At 53.1% G+C, this 26,752-nt stretch overlaps 1 protein-coding gene across 1 annotated transcript in view; it reads right to left on the bottom strand.

The window, feature by feature from the left end:
• The window catches only part of SYNJ2 (synaptojanin 2), a 70,402-nt gene extending 50,211 nt beyond the window's left edge, over nucleotides 1–20,191 (bottom strand). The window contains exon 1 of the mRNA XM_087817713.1: nucleotides 20,024–20,191. Within this exon, the coding sequence (XP_087673839.1) occupies nucleotides 20,024–20,150 (127 nt within the window). The 5' untranslated portion in view covers nucleotides 20,151–20,191. The remainder of the gene's footprint in view (nucleotides 1–20,023) is intronic.
• Nucleotides 20,192–26,752: the final 6,561 nt, after the last annotated feature.

Here is a 26,752-nt window from a genome sequence, read left to right as displayed (position 1 = left end):
CGGAAAGCAGTCACTCTGCCTCAATGAACTTGGGGGTGATGGGGAAGGCCCCGCCCACATGCAGCTGTGTGGGGAGCTTTTGGGAGAGTCTGTATAATCTCTAGAGTTATGTGACTAAGAACCAGTTTAATACATTTCTACCTAACATTCACATGAATTATTCTGATTGATTGGGTTTTCAGGGAGAGGGGCAGAATAACCTAAAGATAATTATGAAAGGACTGGGAGACCATAGTCCCGCCCATCCCGCCCACAGGCCTCAGAGGAGGAGAGCAGCTGGAGGGGCAGGCGGTGGAATGATGTATTAGTCCTGACCGCTGCTGTAACAAATGAGCACAGACTCTGTGGCTCAAAACATCACACATTAGTGGTCTTACGATTCTGAAGGTGAGAGGTCTCTGAAGGGGGTCTCACTGAGTTAAAATCAAGGTGTCAGCAGGACTGTGTTCCTCCTGGAAACTGTGGGAGAGAATCCATCTCTCGGCTTTTCCCAGCTTCTAGAGGCCCCTTGGCTCCTGGCCCCTCCCCCTCTTCAAAGCCAGCAATTAAGTCACTGGGCCCTGCTCCCATCTTTACACCTCACACGCTCTCTCTCCTGCCTCCCTCTCCCATCTTTTAGGACCCTTGTGAGTATCCTGGGCCCACCCACATCACCCCGGAAAACCTCCCCATCTTAAGGCCCTTAACTTAATCACAGCTGCGAAATCCCTTTTCCTACTGAAGGAAACATTCACAGGAGCCAGGGGATAGGACATGGACATCCTAGGGGCCCACGGGTCTCCTGCTCCCACAGTGAGGAAGGCCCAGGGACAAGGCATCCTCTCCGTCCTCGCATCTGTTCCCAGCGAGATGAACAGTGTCCTCTGCATAGAGGCAATGACAAGGGACTGGCACTGTCCTGCCATGTGCTCATGGAGTCCTGGAAACAGGCCTGCTCCCTGCTGGAGGACAGGTAAGTCCTGTTACACCCCAACCCACAGGTGGCGGTGAATGTCCCTCCTGCAGGCTATATGCACGGCGCCACGTGGCACTTCTGAGTCCACAGAGCCAGGGAGCGGGAAACGGGCAGCTCCTGGGCCCCAGCTCAGTAGACAAGTGGATAATGCAAGAGAATAATCCTGACACCAAAATATATACATTTCAACTCCAGGAGCTTTACGAGGCCTTCCAATAGAACCCTGAAGCCTTGGCACCCCCGATCCTCAGCCTGTGAACCATAAGACAAGGGAATCCTGTGTACCGGACAGGAGAGGAGAGAACCACTCTGGAAAGTGGTCAAATCCACACTGTGTACACGGGACAGACCCCAGGAGAGGCTGTGGAAACAGGCTGACTGCTCGCCCGCTGGGCCACAGACCGCCAGAGCGCGTATCGCATCCCCTGCCCCGGGGGAATGAAACAAACACGAATAAAACGACCTTTCATCTTCATATTTTACAAACAAACAAGCCCCATGCCACGGGGCCACCTGGTCCCTCCGATCCTGTAAATGATCAACTCCCTAATACAAACACGATTGTACCTGCCTTGCCCTGTGACAACTCTCAGAGTGCTGTGCCCTCAGTGGTCCTGACCATCTTGTGAGAGGACCTGGTTTTGCTCCACGAGCAGACTGGCTGGAAAGAAGCTGGCTGGCTCAAAGGACAGGCTACTGTGTCACAGTCCTGGAAGCTCCGGTCCGGGGAGCAAGGGTGGGCAGGGCCGCTCCCTCTGCAGGCTCCTGGGAGCCCTCCCGGCCTCCTCACAGCTTCGGGGCAGCCGCCAGCCCAGCCTGAGCTGCATCGCCCCAGTCTCTGCCTCCATCGCCACACAGCCACCTTCTCCCTACGGGCCTCTGTGTCTCTCTCCTCTTATAAGGACACCTGTCATACTGGATTTGGGGCTCACGCCACTCCAGTATGACCTCATCTCAACTAATTACATCTCCACTGACCCTAGTTCCAAATAAGGTCACATTCTGAGGTGTGGGGAACTGGGACTTCAGCATATGATGCTGGGGACACATCTGAGCCCATAACACTTGGCGGCCTCTTCAGTTGGTGAGCCAGTCCTTTGAAAGCCCAGACTCCCCTGCACACTCTCTCTCCAATAAGCTTACTTCCTTTTCTCCACATCTGCCTGACCCACCCCCATGACACAGTCCCACACTCCCCAAGGCCTGGCCTCCCAGGCAGCCTGTTCCAAAATCACCGACCCTGCTGGCCCCAAACAACACGTCCTCATTAGATCTGAAGGAAGAAGAAATCCATTTTGCTCTTCAAGAGAGCTCCCAAATCAAATGTCTATATGCACCGGGCAGGTAATGAAGGAAGGAAGTGGCTGGAAGGGCCCCTGGGGGCCAGAGGCTACCCCCCAGCTCCAATGGGGCAGTGGTCAGTTGCTCCCAGTCAGGCATGCCAGCCAGTGCCAGCAGGTCTCCAGTTTTTCAAGAGAAGTAGGACAGTGCTGATTTTTCAGTGTTGATACCAAATCCAATTTATTTTAAGCACCGTGTGGGCAGAGCACACCTCTGCAGACTGTACTCGCCTGCCCGTTTGCAGCTTCTGTCCTTCCCTGCTAATGTCTCAAAAATAGAACATTCCCATCTTCCCCACTTCCGTGGCATTTCCTGTGGGTTTTTCCCTGTGAGATTGTTTTTTGCTTCCCCTGCCAATGGCCATGAACGTCCAGCCTGTTAAGGGAGCCCTCTTGTCCACTCTGCCACCCTCGTCTTCACCCGCCTCTTGCCCCAGGATGCCGCCATTCATCCACAAACATGCACCTGAGAACCTCCTGGGGCTGGTACTGTCCTGGGACAGGGGTCCAGCAGTGAGCCGAACAGACCACAGCCCCTGCGCACCAGAGTCTGCCGGGGCCCAGGAGGGACGTGGGTCATGGAAGGATAAGTGGTGAGAGTGGAGGCCAACCCGGTGGGTGGGACCCTGGCGCAGGGGCACTGCCGAGGCACATCCACAAAGGCCTAGTCAGTGCTAGGTACCCTGCAAGCTTCCTGCCAGGACAGACAGACAAGGCCAGTAAGCATAGTATAGACAGTGATATGAGCTAAGGAGAAACAGTGAGCAAGGAAGGGGGTATGGAGTGGGGGGGCGGGGTGTGCGTGTGCGTGTGAAATTTTACATAAAAGGTTTCAGAAGGCCTCACTGCAATGGTGACTTTTGAATGCAGACCTGAAGGAAGTGAGAGGGAAGGCTGAGTGAAGAGTCGGGAGCACATGCAAAGGTCCTGAGGCAGAAGCATTCCTGGCATATTCAAGGACCAGAGAGAGGGTAAGTATAACAGAGGAACTGGAGTGGGGGACACATTATAAAGAGCTTTCTAGGTCATAAATAGGCTTGGGGTTTCACTGTGAGAGGGAGCCCTTGTAGTGTTTTGAGGGTCACTTTGGCTGCTATGTTGAGAACAGACACCAGAGGGGTAAGTGGAGAAAGCAAGGAGACCAGTTAGGGGGCATGAAAATGGTTCAGGCAAGGGATGATGCTAGTGGGGCCATGGTGGGAGCAGTGGCAGTGCTGAGAAACAGTCAAATTCTGGAAACACACACACACACACACACACACACACACACACTTTTTTTATTATGGAAATTTCCAAATAAAGGCAGAGTAAGTGTAATAAACCCTATGCACCCACATGCAATGTACTCAAAACCAGCTCAGGCCCCACCTTATTTCATTCATTACCCTCCCCAGTCTCCTACCCCTGAGATCAGGGCCTCAGAACGTAGTCCTCAGACAATAAGCATCACCCAGCATTAGAAACAGTACAAATGACCAGGCCCCACCCCAGCCCAGCTGAATCAGAGACTCTGGGCTGAAGACCCCGCAACCTGTGTTTGAATGAGTCCTCTCGGTGAGAATCACTATGCTAGGTTATTCTGAGTAAAGCCCAGACTTCATGGTATTTCATCTATAAATATTTCAGTAAGAATCTCCAAAAGATAAGGGTTCTTCTTAAAAACATAACCACAGTATCAGTATCACATCTAAAAGAACTTAAACATAGTTCCTTAGCATCATTAACTATCTGCACAGGATCTGTGGGCAGCCTGGATGCGGGATATGAGAGGAGACAGGGTTCAAGGGTGACGCCAATCTGTCTCCTGAACCACTGACAGGTGAGTGTCTGTCACCTGTCAGTGGTTGACAGGACAGGTCTGGGTGCAGCAGCAGGAGCTCAGGCCAGGGAGCAATCAAGGACAGAGCCGGTCTGGAGCCCAGCAGAGAAGTCCAGCTAACATGAACCAGGGCATCCCCAGCAAACAGAAGGTATTTAACATCATGAGATTAGGGGAGACCACCTGGGGGGAAGGGGGGAGACCACTTGGGGGGAAGGGGGGGAAGTGTGTTTAAAGGACAGGGAGACAGAGAGACATGGCCAAAAGATATCAGGAAAACCAGGAGTGTGTGGTGTCCTGGGAGCCTGGAAAGAACGTGTGTCAGGCAGGCAGGAGGGATCAGGGGGTCAGATGCTGCTCTGTCCCAGGACAGAATAAGGGATCGTTATTTTAGTGAGGCCTTGGTGGGCCACCGAGAAGCAGTTTCAGTAAAGTCGAGGGGCAAAACCATAATGAAGAGGGACAGAGAAAATGGAGACAGTGAGCAGAGACAATTCTTTGAGGAACTTGGTGCATGAGCATGTGCACGTGTGCATGTGTGTACATGCATGTGTACAGGTGTGTGCATGTGTGTGTGCGTGTGAGCGTGCATGTGTGTGAGTACAGAGGAGAGAGATTGGGAGGTCATGGGGGGGCAGTGAGGTCAGAAGATTTCTCTAAAATGGGGGTTAACACCCAGTGTGCACACTGCTGGAAATGACCTGAGAGGTAAAAACTGACGCAGTGGGAGGGAGGGAGGTTATGCTGGGGCCGTGCCCCCGAGTGGTCAGTGGAACCCGATGCACGGCTGGGGGCTCGCCTGCCAGACAGTCCGTCCATGCTAACAGGAGAGGAGTGAGAGGAGGGCGGAAGGGGAGGGCGTGAGCCAGTAAAGGGGGAGGAGAGGTGTAGGGCAGGGGAGGGCTGTGCAGAGGTGGCAGGTTCAAGGGATCGCAGGCCCGGGAGGGTCCAAGATGGCTGGAATCGGGGAATTCCTGAGGGATGAGCTGAGAAGACAGAGGTGGAAGGTGAAGACAGGGACGTCTGACCGGCTGGCTGACGAGGAGCAGGGCAGGGCCGCGGAGGGGCCGAGCCGGGGGGAGGGCGCGCTCACGGGGGAGGGGAGGTCAGGGAACTGCAGGCCAAGGTCTTCAGAAGGGTCACCATGCGACTGAAGGAACCGAGAGTGAGGGCGGGACTCAGCATCGGGGAGACTCAGCATCGGGGAGACGGACAGAGGAGGGAGAACTCGCCAAGGACCCAGGCAGGCTTGAGGAGGGGTGTAGGTGACGTGGCCCCTGGATATGTGTGGGCGAAGGGTTACCACGGCCTGCTAGAGCGTTTGACCTTAGGTTCACTTTCCAGCCCTGTTTCCATGGTAACTTGATAAAAGTTGTCTATGTTATTAGACAACATGGCTTATGATAAAAATAAACCCGACTGGTAGAAGGATCTGGACTGAAAAGAACCACAGATGAACCACTATAGCGATGGGACCACGTGGGGACTGTCCTCTGAGAGACCCTGGAAGCTCGGCCCCCTGACACAGATCCCGGGGGGGGGGTGAGACTTCCCAGCAACGTGGCCCTGGCACCCACGCCAGGTGAGTGGGCCGTGCTGGGGTCTCTGGATGGCTGTGTGAGGGAGCCTCTGGAGAATGCCCCCGATGCCCCCGTCATACCCTGCCAGCGACTGTGGCTCCTATCCTGGATCCGAGAGGGGTGTCGACAGTTTGGATGCCTAGAGGAGCCTAGAAGGACCGCCTGGTGGGTGCTGTTCCTGAGGTTCAAAGTTGAGTGCTATGATGGAGGAGGGAGGGAGAGTGTCTGGAGGCGCCAAGAGGAGTCGAGGGGACACGCATCCCACCCCTGGGTCCAGTGGGCCGAGTGGAGGGGAAAGAAGCAGCCCCCATTTGAGAGGCCTGCAGGGAGCCAGTGGTTTGCCCTGGAGCAACGCAAACTTGGCCTTGAATTCTGGATCCCAGGACAGAGCTCTGTCATCAGACATCCTGGCTGGGGGCCGGCCTCAGAAGGAGCGGCAGTCACCCAGTCGCCAGAGGCTGCTTCCTAAAACCCAGGGCAGGTAGGCTGTGTTCCTGGCCAGCACATAGCCAGTCCAGATAATACTCAAACCAACCACACGTGGTTCCTTCTTTCATAAATATTTTCTTTTTGTTGCTTTCATAATATTTTCCATAATCAAATGCCATAAGGAAATTCCAGCAAAGCCCAGCCCACTGGTCAGAAAAGCAAGTAGGTCAGTTAACAATGCAGACAGCCCAAGACTGAGGTACCATCTGTGGCTGCATTCTTGTGCAGAATATTAAACCATCCTCTTGTATTTCAGGGTCTCAAGAGGCTAGAATTGTCCAGATCAAGGTCGCTGTTTCCTTCATGTGCTCATTCTGAGCTCGGCTCAGACTGGCCAAGGCTGTTCCTTCCAGAGTTATCAGTTTGGAGCTAAAGCAGCTCTTCAGAAAGACAATGATTTTCCTGGGGGTGGTGGTGGGGGCAGAGCATGGCTGCTGAGCGTTGCTAAGCACAGTGGAAATCAAAACATCAGTCTGAAACAGAAGCTGGAAAGCCCAGACAAAAGCCAACAAGGCGGACACGTCAAGGCGCTAAGAAACTTTCCTGCCCTCCCCAGCATCTCCTTCCCCCACCCAAATGTCCAGGCCGCACAGAAGAGCCAGCGGGGAGGGGTCCTCACGAAAGTTTGACCTAAGCAAAGGCCCTGCCTCCCACCAAGCCATGCAGAACCCAGCCAAAGAAAATAAGAGGAAAAGTCATCCTCTGCTGTGGCCACAGCTGGGAAAACATCCTCACACCCCACCCTGCCTGAGGTCAGCAGGCTGAGGTTACTAGGCGCAGGATATGGCCAGCTCCTCGGACAAGAGGGCTTAATGCAGAGCCGTCGTGGTTGAGTTTTTTGGGTTTTTTTCCTTAAAAAAGAGGGAATCCAGGCCTCAATTCAGCACTGATACAGTGATGAACAAGCTTCTGGCAGACCAGGGACAGGGACCCAAGCCCTGATCAGCAGTTCCTTATACCTTAGGATGGTGCAACATGGGAGGGCTGGGATGGCCGTGGGGCCTCCCACCCAACAGGGAATACGAATAAAGCACAAAAATACCCCTCTCTCTACAGATGTGCACGTGCTCTCTTTACACACGTGTGGGGAGACAGATCCTTCTGGGCAATGGTCCATGGCCTGACCACAGATCTCACTCCTGGACCCCCGTCCCTCCCCTCCCCCAAAGGGCTCCTCCTGGACCAAGGCCGGGCGGGTGTGGCACTTCCTCCTGCAAGAAGACCTTCACTTTGCTTTGTGTGACTAACAAATTAGGTCCAGGCCTGGACTGGTGCTAGAGGTTCCCCTCCCAGCTTCTGTTCCAGTTTCTTCACCAACAGACCAGCCAAACCAGTTCCTGGGTACCTCCCCTCTCTTCTTCCTTACTCAGGTTATCGCTCCACATGAAGGCCCCCCAGCTCTGCTACAACCTCCCCTCAGTGCGTCCTTTCTCCCACAGGAGCCCCATTTCCATGCGTGTGCACTGCACGCACACACACAAGCACACAGAGGCCATGTAGTGTGACCCATATATATCTTCTTATGCTACATGAGATGCAGGGAGGGAAGGGGAGAGCCACACCCTTTCACACTTCGATTCCATCACTCCCTGAGGATTCTAGATGCCTACTGTGTGCCAGGTGTTGCTCTAGGCCCTGGGGAAATGGCAGTAAGGCAGGGACAGGACCAGGAGGAGGAGCATCGCTAGAGGAAGGAGGTGGGATCACCTGGGCGATGCTGCTGGGTCGGTCCTGTGCGGGATCCGCAAGGTGGGGGTCTCTGGGGATGTTGATGACAGGCTTCAGGGGCGTGGCAAGGACCACAGTCTGGCTGGCCCTGCATCAGGGAGAAAGGAGGGGGGGAGAGTGGAGATAGCGCCCGAGAATGACCCCTTCCCAGGGGGAAGGGGGGAAGGAGGAAAAGAGGTGGGGGTGGGGGTTGAGGAAAGGTTTCTTGAGATATAACAGTTTGTTCATGTAACGGTGGAAATGGCCTAGCTAGGAAGGAAAGGGGAAACTGTGGGAGCAAAGTCTTCAAAGTGAGAGGGGACAGGACCCAGCGAAAGGTGGAATCACCGGGAGGTCATCAGCTGTGACAGGGGCAAGGCGGTGCCAGCCTTGGAGGCCAGCGCGGGGCAAACAGTCGGGAAGGGCTGGTGAAAGTCCTCTTTATTTGCTTTCACTTTCTCAGTAAGATAGGAAGCAAAACCATTAGCTGGGAGGGACAAGGCCTTGCAGGCTTGAGAGGATGTGAAAGAGGTGTCCTGGAGAGAAGGGAAACATGACCAGGAAAATGGAATAAAATTACCAAGCAGCACTGTACACCCCTTAGGAGGTTGCGACGGCCAAGCCGATGCTCAGCATCCCGAGGGCGCGCAGGGAGTGGAGGCGACATTTCCCCGGCGGGCTGGGGACTTCGCCTGGCGAGTGCAAAGGACAGTGCAGTTTAGAAAGTGGGGACTGTGCAGAAGGGGATGGTCACCACGGATGTGAGCTAATTCCCGTGGGTCAGGAGCTAAGCAAAACCAGGGGGCAGAGAATGGAGGGAGTGAATGGCGGGAAGCGCTAGGAGCCCAGGCTAAGGTCGCGGGCTGCAGAGCTACCAGGCAGGGGGTCTGAGGGACTCAGGAGGACAGAAGGAAGCAGAGAAGGGGGCTCTGGTCCTGCCACAGCCCGACCCTCAGGCTCCCAGCGCCGACCGTGGCGGGGACAAGGCACATCCCGCGTGTCCCGAAGCCTGGGGGCTGGCCCTGGCAGCCTGTGCCGGAGAAATCCACATGTCCCCTGGGCAGGGGGTCGGCCTAGGGGAGGGGGACAGGTGTGAGGGCACAGCTGTGGGGCCAGGAGGGAGGGGTGACTAAGAGAGTGCGCTGTTTGTTCCCCGGAGCCTCCCCCTTAATCACAGGAGACAGCAAGGAACACGGAGCAGAAGAGCAGAGAACCGGCACCCATCCGTCCAACACTGACTAGGTGGGGCGGGGCCGGCAGGGTGGCTCCCTTGTCCTGGCCATTTGGACTTTTCCTTTTGAGAATGACTATATTCAACTAGCTTCTTGCCCCCTCCCCCCCAGCTTAAAGTCTCGTGCCCACAGGGGCCCCATATCCCTTACAAAACCCCAAAGGTGTAGATTCCAGGGTTCACCAGGGGCAGGCCCAGTGCCAGCTGGAACTCAGTGGGGAAGCACTGAGCCTGGTGCCCAGTTTATGGCTCTTCCCTCCACAGGAGCAACTCGCCAGGCAAGGTCATTTCTGCCCGAAGCAGTGTTATCTAGAGAGTTAAACAAATGTCAGATTCCCATACGGAAGGGAAAACAAGCCCTACATTGTATCATACATTAGAATAAATTCCAGAGGTATTTTAAGAGGTAAGTGTAAAGAAATCCAACTTTTAAAGTATTAGAAGAAAATATCGGAGAAGCATTCAGTTTTACGGTACGAAACGCCTTTCTAAGCAAAGCACAAAACTCAGAAGTCATACAGGGAAAAAATCCTGACGGATTTAAGAAATGGTTTTTTATTGTAGTATAACATATACAAAAAAATGAACAAATCCTGTGACAGCTCCACGAATCTTCACAAAATGAACACACCACATAACCAGCTCGAAGATGTGGAACAGAGCGCTGGTGGCCCCCGATGACTCCTGCTCCTCCAGTCTGTATCTGGGTGGATGAAGGGCCCACCCTGCTCCAGAATGACCTGACCCTAATTTACATCTTAATTAGGTCTGCAAAGACCCCATTTCTAAATAAAGTCACAGTTACCGGGGGTTAGGACTTGAGCATGTCTTTCTGGGGACACAACATAACCCACAGCATCCTGCTCCAAGGAGCCTGCGGTCTCACCAGCCAGTCAATGCATGCAAATAAAGACAATAATTCCGGTGTAAGTGCCATGAAGACAAGAACACAGATGATGGATAGATTCAGCTGGGGTGTGGAGGCCATGGGCTGGTCCTGCCAGGGTGGCTGGGTGTTCGGGAAGGCCTTCCCGAAGTCACTGCGTTTGGCCTGAATTGAGGAGGTGGCTGCCAGGCAGAGGTCAGGGGGAAGGGCATCGCAGGCAGAGGGCACAGCAAGAGTGGAGATGCTGAGACAGGACCCAGCCAGGGTGGTGAAGGGAAGTGAGCTCAGGAAATGTAGGAGGTGAGGCTGGAGGAAGAGCCGGGGCAGAGCAGGCCACTGTGCAGGGACTTGGGGGATGCTCCAGGAGTGGCACTGGGACACCTGCTAGATGGTGACCGCCAGTCCAAGCCAGAGAGGGTAGTGGTTGGATTAATGCTGGGCAGTGGCAGGGAAACTGGTGGGATTCGGATATATTTGGAGGAGAGGGGTCTGGACTTGCTGGTGGATTGGATGGGGCTTCGGAGGTCAGTGGGATCAGGTGACTCACAGGTCCTTGTTCTGAGCATTTGCCCTACTCATACGGGCTGCCATTAACCAAAATGGGGGGATTACAATAGGAATGCAATAGGGGGGAGTTCCCGATATACTTTAAAATTAGCCTATTAAGTTTTATATCAAATTCCTGTTTACTGGAATTTAATTGGATTTTACTCAGATACTTGCATTTATAAATTGGAGAATATGTCTACATTGTTGATGTTCCTATCCCCAAAATATGGTATACTTTTCATTTATTTGGGGCTTCAGTAAAGTTTTATATCTTTCTTCTTTTAGGCCTCACTTTTTTTATTATGTTTATTCCCAGAAACTGCTGTCCCTGGGAGTGGAGTCTTTTCCCCATAACATACTCTAACTGACCACCGACGGGAAGCTATCAAGTTTATCTATTGCGCTTGGAGAGCAGCCAGCCTACGAATTCAGAGTCTAATGGACAAGCAGAGCCCAATCGCCCAGCTCCAACAGCCATCCCAGTCTTAGCCCACCTGTCCTCCCTCGCTGCCGTGTGCATGTGTGTGCACACCTGTCTGTCTGTCCGTCCATCTATCTCCAGGAGTACTGACAGACAAATGCCAGATGTGACATGGCTGCACTCACAGCTACTTCAGGATGTGTCTCCTGGATTTTCAAAGTGTATAAGTCTTATCATCCACTCCCAAAAGACAAGAATATTCAGGAGGGGAAGAGAGAAGCCACACAGTGGAGGACTCTCCTGGAGGGCCCAGGAGGAAGGCAGTGACCAAACTAAAGGCACACGGCTCTTCCTCTAGAGATCACCCCCTTTCATAGGCTCACTCCTAAAGCCTTCCTTCTGGGTGTGTGTTCTCTCCTAAGATGACATTCTAATAAGCTCCCAGTAACCTCATTTTCCCAGCAGCAACCTGAACCAGAAACCTAGAACGGAGGGGGTGCTGCTGAAGTCAAGACCCCCCCAAAACCCCGCGGTCAGGAGCTGTCCTCTGCAGGCAACGTTATTTCATTATAATCTCTCACTTCACGCATGTGGTCTTACATCATTTGTTCCCATGCTGTGGGGGTGCAAACATTTTATTACTTCCATGCAAGTTAGAAAAAAGCCTTTTCCAGTGACTTTCTCCAGGGCAGCCTCCAGCCCTTACAGTGCCTTTCTGAGAATTAGGAAAAAGTGTCCCCTCTGGACAGATTCAGACACACAGTCAAAGCCTGGAAAGCAGGGATGGGTCTGGAAAGGGGAGGTCAGACAGACAGACATGCACACACGCGCGCACACACAAACACACACACACACACGCCACATACACCACACAGCTGGGAGGAGTCCCCCTGTGTGGCCTAGAACCTGGCACGGAGGCCTAGACCTTCCCCTGTGTCCCCATTACAGGCACCCTGGGGTCTTTGGTATTGTCAAAATTTTTAACATCCTAATGAAAATTATACCTCTTTCCCTGTCAATAAACATCAAAACTTGATAGATAGATAGATAGATAGATAGATAGATAGATAGATAGATAGAATTGTGATTAAAATCAATTTATACTACCAGATAAAACCTCTCAGCCCTCCCCCCAAAATACTGTTTTGTAGTCTGTCTGAAGAAAGAGGCAAGTAGCCCTTGGGAATGAGAAATAGATTATATCTGTCCACTTAAGAGACAAAACTTCAACATGGATTCCATTCTTGCAGGCCCACTGCTGAACCTCCCATGTTACCCATGAAGATGTGTCTGACCTCCGCTCCTCCCCTCCTGGTTCAGGGGCAGCCCCCTCCCAGTGGTCTCGGTGACAAGACAAGCAGGTACACTACGCAGATGGACCTTGTTACACGGGCCTGGCTCAGGCCTGGGCAGGCGGCAAGTTACTGCCAGCCCTCGTTTTCCAGGATTCCTTTCTTCATTCACACCATTTAAAAAAATAGAAACTCATTGTTGAAACAGGAGGGGACACAAGCGTCACCGTTCTGGGGGCCCAAGCACCTGTGACAATGCTCTGCTCCCTCCCTGCTGCCAGCAGGAACTAGCTCGGCTCCACCTGACCCCAGTTTTGCTAAATCGGGCAGCAGGAGCTGCAGAGAACTGTCTCCTCTTCTAAGGGAGAGTTCCCAGCATAGAATATTTATCAGCCATGGGTAAGATTCATGGAACCACAGTCAGTTAAAACAGACAGATGAGAAACGACTGCATGTGCCCAGACACGCAAACGCCACCCCAGTCCAGATTATTAAAAAAAAAAAAAAAGCAATATAAAAGGAAGTTTAAGAATAGCAATGCATATTAGTAAGGATTGGCTAATGGAATTACTGAACTAGCATAGTTTATGATGTCTTAATAAATACCGTACTTTGTGTTCCTAATTTAAACTTTGTTATGGCTTTTTATATTTTTTGGCTGGTTACAGGAAAGGAGTAGAATGAAGCACAGATATTCTTATGCATTTTAATTAATTCATAAGTATCCAATAAAAAATGCATAGCATCAGATTCCTAGGTTAAGCTCAGACTTAGATCCGAGCCATCTTAGATTTTAAGTTGCCAGATCACTTCTCCTAAGATTCAAGTTTCTGGGTGGTGTGTGTGTGATTTTCTTATTTTAATAATTTTTTATTTTTCAATTACAGTTGACGTACAATATTATATTAGTTTCAGGTGTACAGCATAGTGATTAGACATTTATATAACTTATGAAATGATCACCCTGATAAGTCTAGTACCCATCGGATATGTGCATAGTTATCATGATATCACTCACTATATCCCCTATACTGTACTTTACACCCCCTTTACTACTTTGTAACTGCCAATCTGTACTTCTTATTCCTTATAATTTTAACTAGGTGTGTGAAGTAGTGGTGTTTCTTATTTGCTATGCTAGTGTTTAAGTTTTTAACACACACACACACACACACGCGGAATCTCAGTAGAAAGGCAATACAGGTTGCCATTCATTTGTTGTCACATTAGGATTCTGAGGTCTGGGGCTTAACCCAATTCCCCAAGACAAAAAGGCATGAGCAGAGCCAGGCTTCAGGTCATGTCCCTGCTGCCGAGAGGCTGGAGAACAGCCAGGTGAAGAAGGGTTTGGTGGCATCACTCCCTCTGGGTCAGACCTGAGCCCAGGGAAGCAGCCGCTGCTTCTTAGCAGACACTGCGATCACCAATCGGCAGTCAGTCCCCGCAGTGGCTCCAGAAAGGCGGCGGCCGGCGGAGACGCTCACCTTAACTCTGCACCCTGACGGGCGGCCGGACCGTCCAGTCCTGCGCTGGGCCCGAGCGTCAGCGTGGACACCCCACCCTCCGCCCACCGCACTCCTCAATCCCACACCAACGCCCACTCTGCTCCGTGGCCTCACCTTGCTTTAAAGGACACGGGGAAGTCCCTTTTCATCTCGTCACCTCTCTCGCCCTGAGCATCACCTCAGACCTTGTCAAGGAGCAGAAGCGGCAGGAGATAAGGCCCGGATCTCAGGGGGTGCGGGGTTTCACGGAAAACACACAGGAAGACCCGTGAACCAGCAGGTCACGGTTCGAGTCCCGGTCAGGGCACATGCCCAGGCTGCGGGCTCGACCCCCAGTAGGGGGCGTGTGGGAGGCAGCTGATCCATGACGCTCTCATCATGGATGTTTCTCTCTCTCTCTCCCTTCCTCTCTCTGAAATCAATACAAGCATATTTTAAAAAAAGAAACAAAGAAAACGCACAGGGAGAGTCGGTCAGGGACTAGGGCACAGGCTTGTCCTCAGGGTGGCCCGGGGCTCCAGGAGCTCAGGGAGGGACAGCACAGTCATGGCCCAACCTTGGGGAAGGGGGCGGCGCAGAAGTGACACAGATGCAGGAATAGAAGTAGGTACCAGCTCCCAGGACATTACAGAAGCCTCTCCGGGAGAGTCCCACATCCTCAGGAAACTGCCTTACATTCAAGCCACATTCAAGCTTTGGAACGGCTGCCACGAACTGGGCCACGGGAAGGAGCTGCCCTGCCCGCCCTCCGGCTACTGTGCCGAGCGGCGCATCCTCCTGCCCGAGCAGCTTCTGAACCTGGAGGCTTTACAAGCGCGTGGCAGCCCGCCAGCCTCCCACGCCAGCGGTGCCGCCTGCCACCCCCAGGGCCTGGCCAAATGCACCCCGCCTTCCGGGCCGGGGTCCTTCGCCAAGGCGCCCGGCACAGCACCAGGCCCACACAGGGGCCCAGTGCCCACCTCGGGTGCAAATACAGGAAGCTCACCCACTTGGAAGAGCCCCACCCCCAGCCCCCCAGAACAAGCAAACAGGGCCAGGAAAATATATTCCCACAGGGTGCCCCCACATGCACTTCCCCCAAATCGAGGAGACCTTCCATGACACCAGTCCAATGTTTCACCTGCTTGACAGTCTTCACAGTGGAGCCCTGTACCCCATATGTCCAACTATTTTTAAGTTTGAAATCAAGCAAACAAACTATTAAACAAAATACGTTCTGTCCCCTTAGCTTGAGAAGTACACCCCCGTGCAGAACTGGAGGGGCGGGTCCAGAATGTGGCCAGTCGGGGAGCCACCCCCAGCCCACCCCAGTATCTTTTACCAACCTCCACTCTTAGGCATCAGGCTATCCTGCCGGGGCCTCGTGCACACTCCTAGGGACACCAGCCCTGTGTTCCAGTCCCTCCCACGCCCGGTACCCTCGCCACACCTCCTCCCCGGGGCCCGGAGTGGACACCCCACTGCGCAGTCTGTCAGGGCCCTGGGAAGAGGCCTGAGCAGGCCCGAGGCAGGCTGGTCACTGTGCCAGGAGGCTCCACGGTCCCGCACAAACGGCAGGTAGACACGGCCCTCAGCCACTCTCGTTCCCGCGAGAAATACAGGGCAAGGCCCCTCTGCCGTCTCCTCTGAGCCCAACGATGTCCCCTAGGAGGGACGCCCCGCTCTTCCAGGCTGTAGTATACTCTGCCCATGTGACCACTTTGCTTTTAAAAGTATATCTTGGGCCCGGCTGGGCGTGCCCAGTGGTTGAACATCCAACCCAGGATCCTGGAGATCTCGGGTTCGATAACAGCAAGGGGAGTGTGGCAGGCAGCCAATCAATGACTCTCTCATCATTGATGTCTCTCTCCCTCTCCCTTCCTCTCTCCGAAATCAATAAAGATATATTTAAAAGATAGTAATAAAAAATAAAAATAAAAACCAAAAACGTATCTTGGCCAAAACCTCAGAATCAATTCATACCACTGTTTCTGCTGTTGGTCATATTTCAATCTGTCAAGTAAATTTTGAACTTACACACACAAATGCAAGTTGGGGGACAGAGGGGAAGCCAAGCCAAATAAAAATCTTGCTCGGCACTGAACCAACTAAATTTTAGAAGATTCATTGTTTATAAAAAATACAGGCATGGGTGACATAGATGTGAACCACACTGACAATTACCAAGGCTGAGTGAGAGGTACGCAGAAATTAATTTTCCTTCCACTTTCGTGCAGATCTTTAGATTATCACAATGAAAGGTTAAAGACCCCAAAAAGGAGCCTGGCGAGATCTGAAATCATGTTCCTAACAGTGAGCTACCAACACCACAGGTAGAAGCCACACTAACCCAGTTTACATTTTGGTAAATATTATGTTGAACAAACTTACACCTAGGAAGGACCGGAGCTTGAGTGACGGAGGCGACAAGGCCACTGTGGCTCAGCTGTCCGGAGTCAGGAGCCCGGGGCCCCAGCTGGCCCGCCTGCGCTTCTCTCTACCCAGGAGAAACGATGGAATGGCCATGCCTGTGATCCTCTCGGGTGCTCTTAAGCAGGTCAAACTTCAAGTTACTGACCAAATAAATCCAGGCCACAAAGCCCAGGACAATGAGCTCAGAGGGAGCCTGCCTGGCCCCACAGCCACCTCCCCAGCTCAAACAAAGCACGACACCGTGGCCTCTATATAAACACAGCAGCTGGGAAAACCTGGCCCCATGTTTACACAGAAACATCTTCCTCAGAAGCTCAAAGTAATTTAGGGATACTCACTAATTAACGAAGTCTCCCAAGCCTCCCTCCCACCCTCCGCCCCCGCTGCCGGTTCCACAGCAAGGAAGGCGTGGGGCTGCGCTAGCTCCCAAACACAGGTGCGAGCGAACACACACACCCCCGAGGCCGCCCCTACGGGGGGCTGTCTGGAGAGCACTGAACTTTGGAGCGTTGAGGCTGGCTCTGGAGGCAAACAGAATCCATGAACAACAGGCACATTTCCCTTCGTCTTGTCCATGCTAAGTCTAAAGACCAAGACAAGGACAGCAAGTGCTTTCTGTCCCAATGGGCAAATACGAAAACCTCTGGGCCCTATCTGTGGGCCAAGGGGAAGTGTTCCACGCTACGGCTTTTCACCAACACCCAAGAAGCCCCTGCTATTCCATCAGGCCACCAAGAAAACTCTACGAAAACCTTTGAAATGGGTGCCAATATGTTTGGCTTTTCTGCCTCTGGAATTCCTGTTCCTACTGATCCACATTGGAGATAGATTCTCCAGCAAATTCTTTTAGAAGCAGGAATTGGGGAGTATCCCTTTGGCAGCCCTCCTGCTGGCTGGCTACGACCCGGTATGAAGACCTCTGCAGTCGTTGGACCAGAAGGACTGTACCCAGCGATCCACCAACCAAGGATCATTAATTTTTCCTAAACTCATAACCCCGTTCAAGCAGCTGACTGTCTCTGAGCTCTGCCTGAAACCACTAAGCGATCGCGAGCCCCTTCCACGAGGCCTTTTCAAGTTAGGATCCTCATGGGGCTCGATGTGCCTTGAAGAGCTGCACTTACTGGTGGCTGGCTGTCAGCCCCCCTCAGCCCTCCTGTTGCTCCCGTCAGAGCAGCAGCACCTGCAACTGCCACAGAGCTGGGCAGGACTCAGGACCACCCAGTGGCCAGGGAGAGGTCACTATTTCCATAGGACTAAAGTCCCCTGGACTCTCATCCCCTACTGGGCAGACCCATCAGAGGAAACCACGGCTGACGTGAAAGAGGAAGCTGCCCCCAACCTTGAACCTCATGGAAAAGGTGACCTGTCAGGATTCCACCACCAGCTATGCTGGCTGCCACAGGCGTCCTGTCCCACACAAAAGCAGAAATCGCAACCTTCTAGGGAAAAAAATGAAAGCATTCTTAACCTTGTCAAGGAAAGGAAAGCAAAGAAGCTAGGCCTGTGGGACATTTCCAGTTCAGAGCCATCCTGGCTGATTGTGGTATGTTTAGGATACTTTAAAGTTTGACACAACAACTTTCTAGTAACAGAGGCTCTCGCTGTCCTTCTCATGACCAGCAATATTATCAAATGCCACAGCTGCTTTTAAATAATAGTTGCACTTAAATTTAAGAAAAACAGACTTTTTAAAAGGAACAGACTGACAAGTCACAGAGGGAAGTGTGTGGGGAGGAGATTAACCAAAGAACTTATATGCATGTGTGCATAACCCACGGACAGAGACAATGATGCTGTGAAGGCCTGGGTGGGGAGTGGGTGGAGGGGGTCATGAGGGGGAAAAAGGAAGCATCAGTAATACTTTCAACAATAAAGATAAATTTTTAAAAATCAAGTATTCAGCCAAGGTCCACTGAAACATGAATGCTAGACTGACAAATGTGGGCAGCACACGAGTCGAGGATGTGCCATTCCTTTCGTTACACTCTTGGCTCTAGAATCCAGTGGATTTAATCACCAACATCATGTACATGCATTTCAGCCACAACTTAATTTCCAAATGGGAAATATGCATGACATTACTTAACATTAATCCCTTTGAAATGTTCACTTTGAAAAAATAAAGTCTCTTTCCCCAAGGGGCTTCAAAGGAACCCAAACGTGTACAACTCTTGCTTAACGGTGTAATTCAACCAAAGGACGTTTTAATCTCTTTGATGAAGCAACAGTTTTGTACCGTAAAATTAATCTCTTGGCTCTGATAAATGCAGTATGAAGTGGATATCTAAAATGGAATGGAAATTTCTGTGGTTTTCTCACAAGACCTTAGCAAATGACCAAACTTGGACTTTTCAGGACTGAGCACGGATTGGAATAACCTGATAATAATTTAATCCACGATTCAATGCACACTTATGGTTCTGACAAAACTGGAGACATCACTTCAGAAACCAAGTGAAGGGAAACAAGCCCATAACTATATGCTAACAAAATTAATAGGGAAGTGGAGCTAGAAGAGATGGCCCTACCAAGATGTGGATTCTAACTGAACAATCGATGCCCACAAGTGTGAACAAAAGACTAGACATTTGTAAAGTGTCCTGGAAGTGAGTGCACTGGCCATCCGCCACTTAAAGGACAAGCGACCGTCCTCTGTTTAGCTGAGAACAAGGGAAGACTATACAGCTGGACACCAGCTGGAAGCCTGCTCTCCAGTGTTTAACCTCAGAGTCCTAACAATCCTACCTGGTTTCGCTCACTTTGGCGTCACCTAGGCCTTCCCCTTGACTGTTAGCCACAAGACAAGGGACCAGGGGGCCGTGATTCCACAACAGCCACAGAGGAGTCACGTAGCCATGCGTCACTTTGGGCAAGCAAGTTTCTTAGTCTCTTCAGGCCTCAGTTTACTCGTCTGTAATATGGGGGTAATAACAGCTCTTTTGTAGAACTGTAAGAATAAAGGAGATTGTCTCTAAAGTCCTTGGCACAATGCCAGTCTAAAGACTTCCTGAAGCCCTGTAGGAAACATACGGGCTTGACTCAAAAACACCCAACATAAAGATGGAGTCATCAGGGAGCACATCTGCCTCCAAGGTCTGTGCCTCGCAGTCCCAACGCCTCTCCAGGTATTTGCATGAGGCCAAGGTGCCATCAGCAGGAAAAGCAGACGACCACGTGTGAGCCGCCCCGGCTCCAGGACAGGACGCGGGCAGGAGCCGCAGGGGCTGAGCGGTCGCCGAGGACCGGGCAGTGTGCGCATCACCACTCACAGGTCACCGGGAGCCGGCGCCGGCGCAACCGCCCCGGGAACACACAAAAGGTGGCATCGGGGTTGCTCCGGGGCCGCGTCGTGGGGGCTGTCCCCACGCCCTCTGGGAGCGAGCCAGCCGGCACAAACCCAAGCGCTTCATCCACAGGTGCGAGAAGAGGCGGGCCAGCCACACGGTCCAGCGGGCTCCTAACACCAGCCCCGGCGGACCCTCGGGAATCTGCGCCGAGGCCGCGGGGCGCGCGGGGCACCCAAGGCCCGAGGCCACTTTCCAAGAACCTGACCCCGCGCCCGGCGCGCAGGCGGGACCCCTGCCCGGGAGGGGGGCTTAGGGCCGCCGCGCCCCCGGCCCGGCCCGCGGAGCCCCCGGCGCCCCGGGGTCGCTCCATTCAAACGGGCAGCCCGCCGCGCACGCCCCGTCCCCGCTCGGCGCGGGGCGGCCACCTCGGGGAAGGGGGCGCCCACGTCTCCCCGTCTCCGCAGGCGGCGTCCTCTTTTCTGGGTGTCCCTCGCCCCAGGCCGGGGACGAGCGGGCGCGGCCCCGGCCCCGGGTCACAGGCACTCACCGAGCGTGGCCACCGTGCCGGCTTCGAAGAGCAGGCAGTCCCCGCGGCCGCGCGCCTCCAGCAGGACGCTGCTGCCCCCCGACGCCTCCAGCCGCCCGAGCAGCCGCAGCCCTTTGCTCAGAGCCATGGGCGCCGCGGCCGCGTCCGGCCCGAGGGCGCGCAGCCGCCACGCTCCGCGCGCCCGCAACTTCCCGGAGTTTCACTTCGCGCGGAGGCTCGGGCGGCCGCAGGCCCCTCCCCGCCGCCCGCACCGCCCCCGCCCCGCCCCCGCGCGCAGCCCGGGGCAGGTGAGGGCGCGCGGCCGCCTCCCCGCCCCCGGCCCGCGCGCCGCGCTGCCCCCCCGCGTGCCCGGGCGCGGGCGGGGCCGCGGGTGGAGGGGGGTCCTCCCTGCGGCGGGCGGCCGCTGGGGAGGCGGATTCCGCACATTCCTGGGCGCGGAGGCGGCTGCGGGCGGCGGGGCGGCGGAGGGTCTGGGATCGCCGCGCACGCCCGCGGCCTTATATGGGCAGCCCGGGGCGCCGGCCTGCGGGGTGGCGCCCGCCCGCCCCTCTGGTCCACTTCGGGGCCCGGGCAGGACGCTGCAGCTCCCCGCGCCTGGGCTGCCCCGGGTAAAGCGTGATTGCTAACCACCCGCTTAGAAGGTGGAGGGAGGACCCAGCTCAGTCGCGTAAGGGGCTTAGTGAAAGCCCGCGCGTGGAAAGCGGTAGATAAATGTTGCCTTTTGCTAGCTTTTCATGGAAAAAAGGCGCGTTGTCTTGGAGAGACTGAGATCTCTCTCTAGACCTGCCAGTTATCTTGTGACCTTGACTTCCCTGGCCCGCATCCCTCACCTGACAGCACCTGCCCCCCCCTTACAGGATGGGGGCGGGGGCGGGGGCGTCGGCGGAGCTAAGGACCCAAAGCTTGGGAAGTAACAAGCAGGAGCAACTGGGAGGTGCTGGGAGGGGCCGGGGAGGTCTCCCCCCTCCCTGCCTGAGTCTAGTCCGGGGCCTAAGGGCAGATGCTACAATAGGTTGTGCTCGCCTGGGTAGACACCAGCACCTAACTCAGCTTCGCCAGCCCAGCGGGGCCCTGGCCCACCCGAGGATGACCAAGGAGCTAAGTCAGCCACTACATAACCTTGCACACTGGTGTCATTTCTCTAAACACTAATTCTTTAATATGATCAGATACTCAGTGTTCACACTTCCAATTGTCTCCGAAGTGTCATAAGCTGCTTCCCACAGTGTATGTCACACAAGTAAACCCTTTTTAATAGCTCGACCTCCCTCCATTTCTTTTTTTTCCCCTTGCAACCTGCTTGTTGAAAACTAGGTTGCATGCCCAGCATCCCGTGCAGACTGGATTTGCTGAGTGTGTCCCTGTGGTGTCCCTAGGGTGTTCCTTTGCCCTCCGTATTATCACAGACACCCCAGCAGATTCTGTTCTGTAGCCGCCACTGGTGACCAGTGCTCTCCATAGTCCTCCCCCAAACAGTTCCATTCTGTCCCATCATTCCTCCTTCACTGGTTGCTAAAATTCTTCTATTAACAGAAAATTCCCATCTATTATCGGTTAACCTAATGGTAACAAACAAAACAGGTAAATAGGATTATTTACTTTATTTACTAGTGTTCAAAATAAGAGTTGTTTGGAACTCAGTGAATTGGTTCATTAATATCCTCCAATGGTGACCAATTAATTTAGTTTAACTTTCATTATGAACTCATATGAGTTTAAGCGTTTTTGATGTGTTTCAGTCCACTGCAGTCTCGGCCTTGCTGAGGTTCAAAAGGTTCCCTCATTGGCCAGTGGGAACGTCTTCAAGTTAACTCCTGGTCCTCTTGACTCGACCCCAGGGGTCTCTGATCGGCTCCTTGCCTTCTGGTGTGACAGCGTCAGGCTCATTTGTACATTTTCTGTTCCTTGAACTAAAAGGAGTCATTTCTCCAGGGTTTAGCTAGTGCAATAAAAAGCAAAGAGAGCTGTTACCCAGGACACTGGACTTATATCTGTCTTACAGCTTCCTAAAGCACCTATTACAAGCAGTACTGTTTCTCAATGAGGACGGCTTTTGTACTATAAAAATATCCCATAGTTTGTGTTTTTAAGGGTATTATAACTGAAAGGGGCCTGGCCTTCTTGGCTCAGTGCTCGGTCTATGAACCAGGAGGTCATGGTTCAGTTCCTGGGTTTCCGGCTTGATCCCCAGCAGGGGGCGTGCAGGAGGCAGCCGATCAATGACTCTCTCATCATTGATTTTCCCCTCTCTTTCTCCCTCTCCCCTCTTCTCTCTGAAATCAATAAAAAATATTTTTAAAAAAATAAATGAAAGGGTATTATACATTAAAATCCCGTGATAACTCCACAAGCCTCCTCAAGGGAGCTGTGTCTCCAGTCACAGCTGTTTCTAAGCTCAAATTCCTTCCTGCTGACAACGCCCAGCAGACCACCGGCGTCCGCACATATTTATTTAGACAATAATATTGACTACACAGCCAGGCTTTTCTCTCTCTACATCCGGAAGGTTTGCTCATAATTAGCTAAATCAGCTTTCCCTGCCTCCCAGCGCCAAGACTCCTCCGGAAGTGTGAGGCTGCAGACAACTTTCCCTGCTCTCTGCATCCTGCCCTGAGTTTCCCCGTTCTCCCGAAGCCCTCCCTACGAAAACGCAACGCTGCACCCGGAGCCATGCAGGTGGTCAGCTCCAAAGGGAAACACACCTTTTTATTTATTTTTAATCCTCACCTGAGTATTTTTTTCCATTGTTTTTCAGAGAGAGAGAGAGAAACATCCATGAGAGAGACACAGCAATTGGTTGGTGGCCTCCCGCATGAGCCCTGACCGGGGCTTGGGGATGGAGCCTGCAACCGAGGTATGTGCCCTGGGCTGGAACCGAACCCAGGACCCTTCAGTCTGCGGGCCGACGCTCTAACTGAGCCCAACAAGCCAGGGCAGGAAAGACGCCTTTTTAGAAGAAGGACATTCCTCCCTCAAGGCTCAACCCCTGCCTGCGTCTCCCTCCTTTGGCGGGAGGGTCTGCCACCCACCGCAGCTGTTCTGAGCGTGAAGAGCTCGAGTGCGCTCTTGCAGATGATCGCACAGATTAAAGCGCCGTGTCTTGTTCAGACAGCTCACCTGGGTCATCAGCTGGCACTTCTGAGGACTAACTGGAAACCGACTTCCCTTCCACTTGCGAAATTACTCACCCCTCCCTCTTCAGGACATCCCTCCAGTTCAGGTGCTATAAAAGGAAGGAAAAGCGATTACAAGAAAAAGCACAGGATGCAGTCGATGAAATGTGAGAGGAAAGTCTGGCTGGGTGAGGAGACGCGTCCTTAGAGTGAACCTGTACTGAGTCACCCAGGCCTGTAAGAATCTGATGAGAGATATGAACCCTCTCCCCAGAAAAAATGTGAAACAGGCATATGACCAGCTTTCCTACAATCACGTGGTTCATTGACACACACTCCCCAGTGCTGCATGGACCACAGGCCAAGAGTTTGTTTTAGAAACAAGTTTAGAAGCTGATGACAGAAGTCCCTCTAAGGGGGGGGGCTGGGAAATGGATCTTTATTTTTTAATATATCTTTATTGATTTCAGAGAGAGGGAGAGGGAGAGAGAGAGATAGAAACATCATGAGAGATGAGTCATTGATCGGCTGCCTCCTGCACGCCCCCTACTGGGGGGTCGAGCCCGAAACCCAGGCATGTGCCCTGATCCGGAATTGAACTGCGATCTCCTGGATCCTAGGTCGATGCTCAACCGCTGAGCCACGTCAGCGGGACATGGGAAACTGATCTTAACTACAAACACCTTTCCAAGGGCACGAGGACATGCACAGCTAACATCACACGGAAGGGGATGGAGAACTGATGCTCCTCAAAGCAAGCAGGTAACTCACGGGGCGAGCTGTTACCGACACACACGGTCCGGTGCGCTGGCTGGGTTTCCGTTCCGTTTGGATGTGCGGCGAGCGGAGAATGAAGCCTGAACGGCAAAGGCTGGGTCCACCTGGAAGGGATTTAAACACATCAACAGAGGAAGTCGAGCTCACAGGAATGGTTTGCTTTTGAAATTTTGTTTTGTTTCCCCCTGTGGGTTGACAGTTTTCCAAATGGTACATTTCCAAATACTCCTGCTGCAGGAAGGCAGCGTATGTGCTAGACCCGCCCGCTTGGGGCCCGGTGGGCGCACGTTCTGGCTCAGCGATGGAAGAGGGGCTGCCGCAGGCAGACAGGTTGCTGCGGCGCCAGCTGCCTAAGGAACAGCCCGGCTCCGGTGGCTCCACGTGGAGGAGTTTCCCTCGCTCGTGGCAGGCTGCCGTGGCTCCCGCAGCGGCCAGGCCTCTCTCCCCTGGGTGTTGGCTCGGCGTTCTCAGCTGAGCCTCGTTGTCCCCTGACTCCACTCCACCTGGAAGTGCACCTTTCCTTTGCTCAAAGCAGGTCACCTGGCGATGCCTGGTGTTACGGGGACCGGGAAGGATGGTCCATCGATGGGCCCCGTGGCAGTGAGAAGCAAATGATGATAGAAGTGACAGGAACACGCTTGAAAATTAAAATGAATTTTGAGGAATGTGTGCTGAGATGTTCTCTCTGAATGGGAAAACTACCCCCATTAGATTTTAAAAATAAACGATAGGCTTTCCACGTCCAGCCACAAGGAGAGTGAGAGAGGCCAGTTTACCCTCCTTGAATTAAAAAAACACATGAAAAATGGTTTTAGGCGCTAGACGGCAGGCAGGGCAGGGCTTTATCAGAGAAAGGAACTAGTGAGCCCCACGATGGCCCCACATTACTGCTTGAATGCAGATTCCAGGCTCAGCACAGGGAGGGGAAACCAAATAGAGGTTCGTGGTCTCCCCGAGTCCCGGAGACAAAGATCAGCGATCAGGGAGATCAAGGTGGGTAGGATTTAAAGGGCAGAGTACAGGAGAGAAAGGAGAGAGGAGACAGAGACAGACAGACAGCTCTGGAGATGTGCAGCAACATCCTCTAGACAGACTGTGGCTGAACATTGCTCTACACGCTCACAAGACGAATCCATGTGAGGACAGTGACTCAACCACCAGAAATCAACAGGCCAAACAAGTCCCGGAACTCACACAGGACTGGAAGTTGGTCACCAGCCAAGGTGTAGACGTCACAATACAGGCAGGTGGCAGGACACTGAGGCACCCCCTTAGCAGGGGCTCAAGCCTGTCCTCCTAACCCCTTCTCGTCGGTAGCCAGAGGGAACCACTAAACATGAAATCCAACTGCTGCTATGTCCACTCCAGGAGCCCAGGCCACTGTCATCATTGCTCCCACCAGGTGACCTCTTCCAGTTCTTCGTATCCAGCCTTGCCTCACTAACTGCTGAGGGAGTCGATTTCTGCTTGCAGATCACTTTGAGATCAACAAGGTGTGTAGTAAAAAGAGGGTGTCCCGATTCGCCTGGGTCACATCTGCTTTTGACTCACCTTTTCTCTCCTGCCAGGTGAGATGTGCCTGGAGCAGCTCATATAACTTGGAGGCCAGGTCCTACTTTTGAACTGAGGGGTGCTGACTAGTGATAACAGCAGGATTCTTTGCGACACACCCTGTCCTACCCTTAAACTCACTGGGACTGTGTCCCACAAGAGTCACCTGGGAGGCAGGCCCAGGGGTGGCTGTACCCCAAGAGGGGCTGCCCCCTGACTGAGCCAGGAGCCCTGGCCCTGGTCTTCTGCTCCCAGGGCCCGGGAGGCATTCAGTCACATCTGTTCTTGTCCCAGACTCTGTGGATGAGGGGACTGAGGTCAGAGAGCTTACATGGCTTGTTCAAGGTGACAGGTGTTGGCATCAGTCTGGCAACCAGAGTCCAGGGCTCCAACGCACAATTCAGATCTCTTTACATGACCAAGGGTCTCTTCCCTGAAACGAAGGCCTTCAACAAAGGGGTGAAATGAACAGCGAGAACAGATCTGTGCGTGCAGAGGAACCAGTGCTGTTCATAGTTGGTGCTAAAGACTGTCTAGTGAAGAGACAGGTGATTTGGAAAACAAAATCATTCTGATAGTGTAAATGCTTTTGAAATTATAACACAAGCTTATTAAGAACACTCAGAAAACCTAATTTTACACTAAATATCACTCATAATAATCACACCCCCTACGAACAAGCAGAGAAACTAATCTTTAACAGCCCGGTGCCTGCTTTCTGTGCCTGAGTTTCTCCTGTCGTCCTCTCTTCCAAATCTCCTTTCCAAATACTTACCTGTCATATCTAAAGGTTGATACAATTAATCAGAACATCAACCTAGAAGAACCACGCGTTTGAACCCGGAGTGAAGTATATACTAGGTCATTAAAATGTTGCCACTTGAAGGAGTGTCTCCTAAGTACCAACATCCAATGATGTTTCATTTTCAAATTCCCTTTACTTTTCTGGGCTCACAGTCACTGTCATTGCTTTGGGTATCCCATATATCTCCCCTTCTTAGATCCCTTTTTCATGTTCCTGGCCCTTCCTCATAGCAATTAAACCAGCATGTATGGGAGGTGGCACCGGTGTGATGATTAATTTTGTGTGTCGAGGTGACTGAGCCACAGGGACTCAGACATTTGGTGTGGGGTCCAGAGCACGAGCAGGCTCTGCCCAGGTCCCGGCTGCCAGGCACGCTGCTCCACTGCCGGGCCCCCGGGCTGCAGATCCGTTGCTGGAGTGGAGCGGCAGGGAGGGATGCTGCAGAGAGCCTCTGGCAGGCCCTGTAAGGGAATCGCGGCACAG

This window comes from Miniopterus natalensis, chromosome 5 (assembly GCF_054644295.1).
Source record: "Miniopterus natalensis isolate mMinNat1 chromosome 5, mMinNat1.hap1, whole genome shotgun sequence".
In the NCBI taxonomy this organism is placed as follows: domain Eukaryota; kingdom Metazoa; phylum Chordata; class Mammalia; order Chiroptera; family Miniopteridae; genus Miniopterus; species Miniopterus natalensis.
The sequence above is the reverse complement of the archived record's forward strand: the minus strand, read 5'-3'. Positions and strand labels throughout refer to the sequence as shown.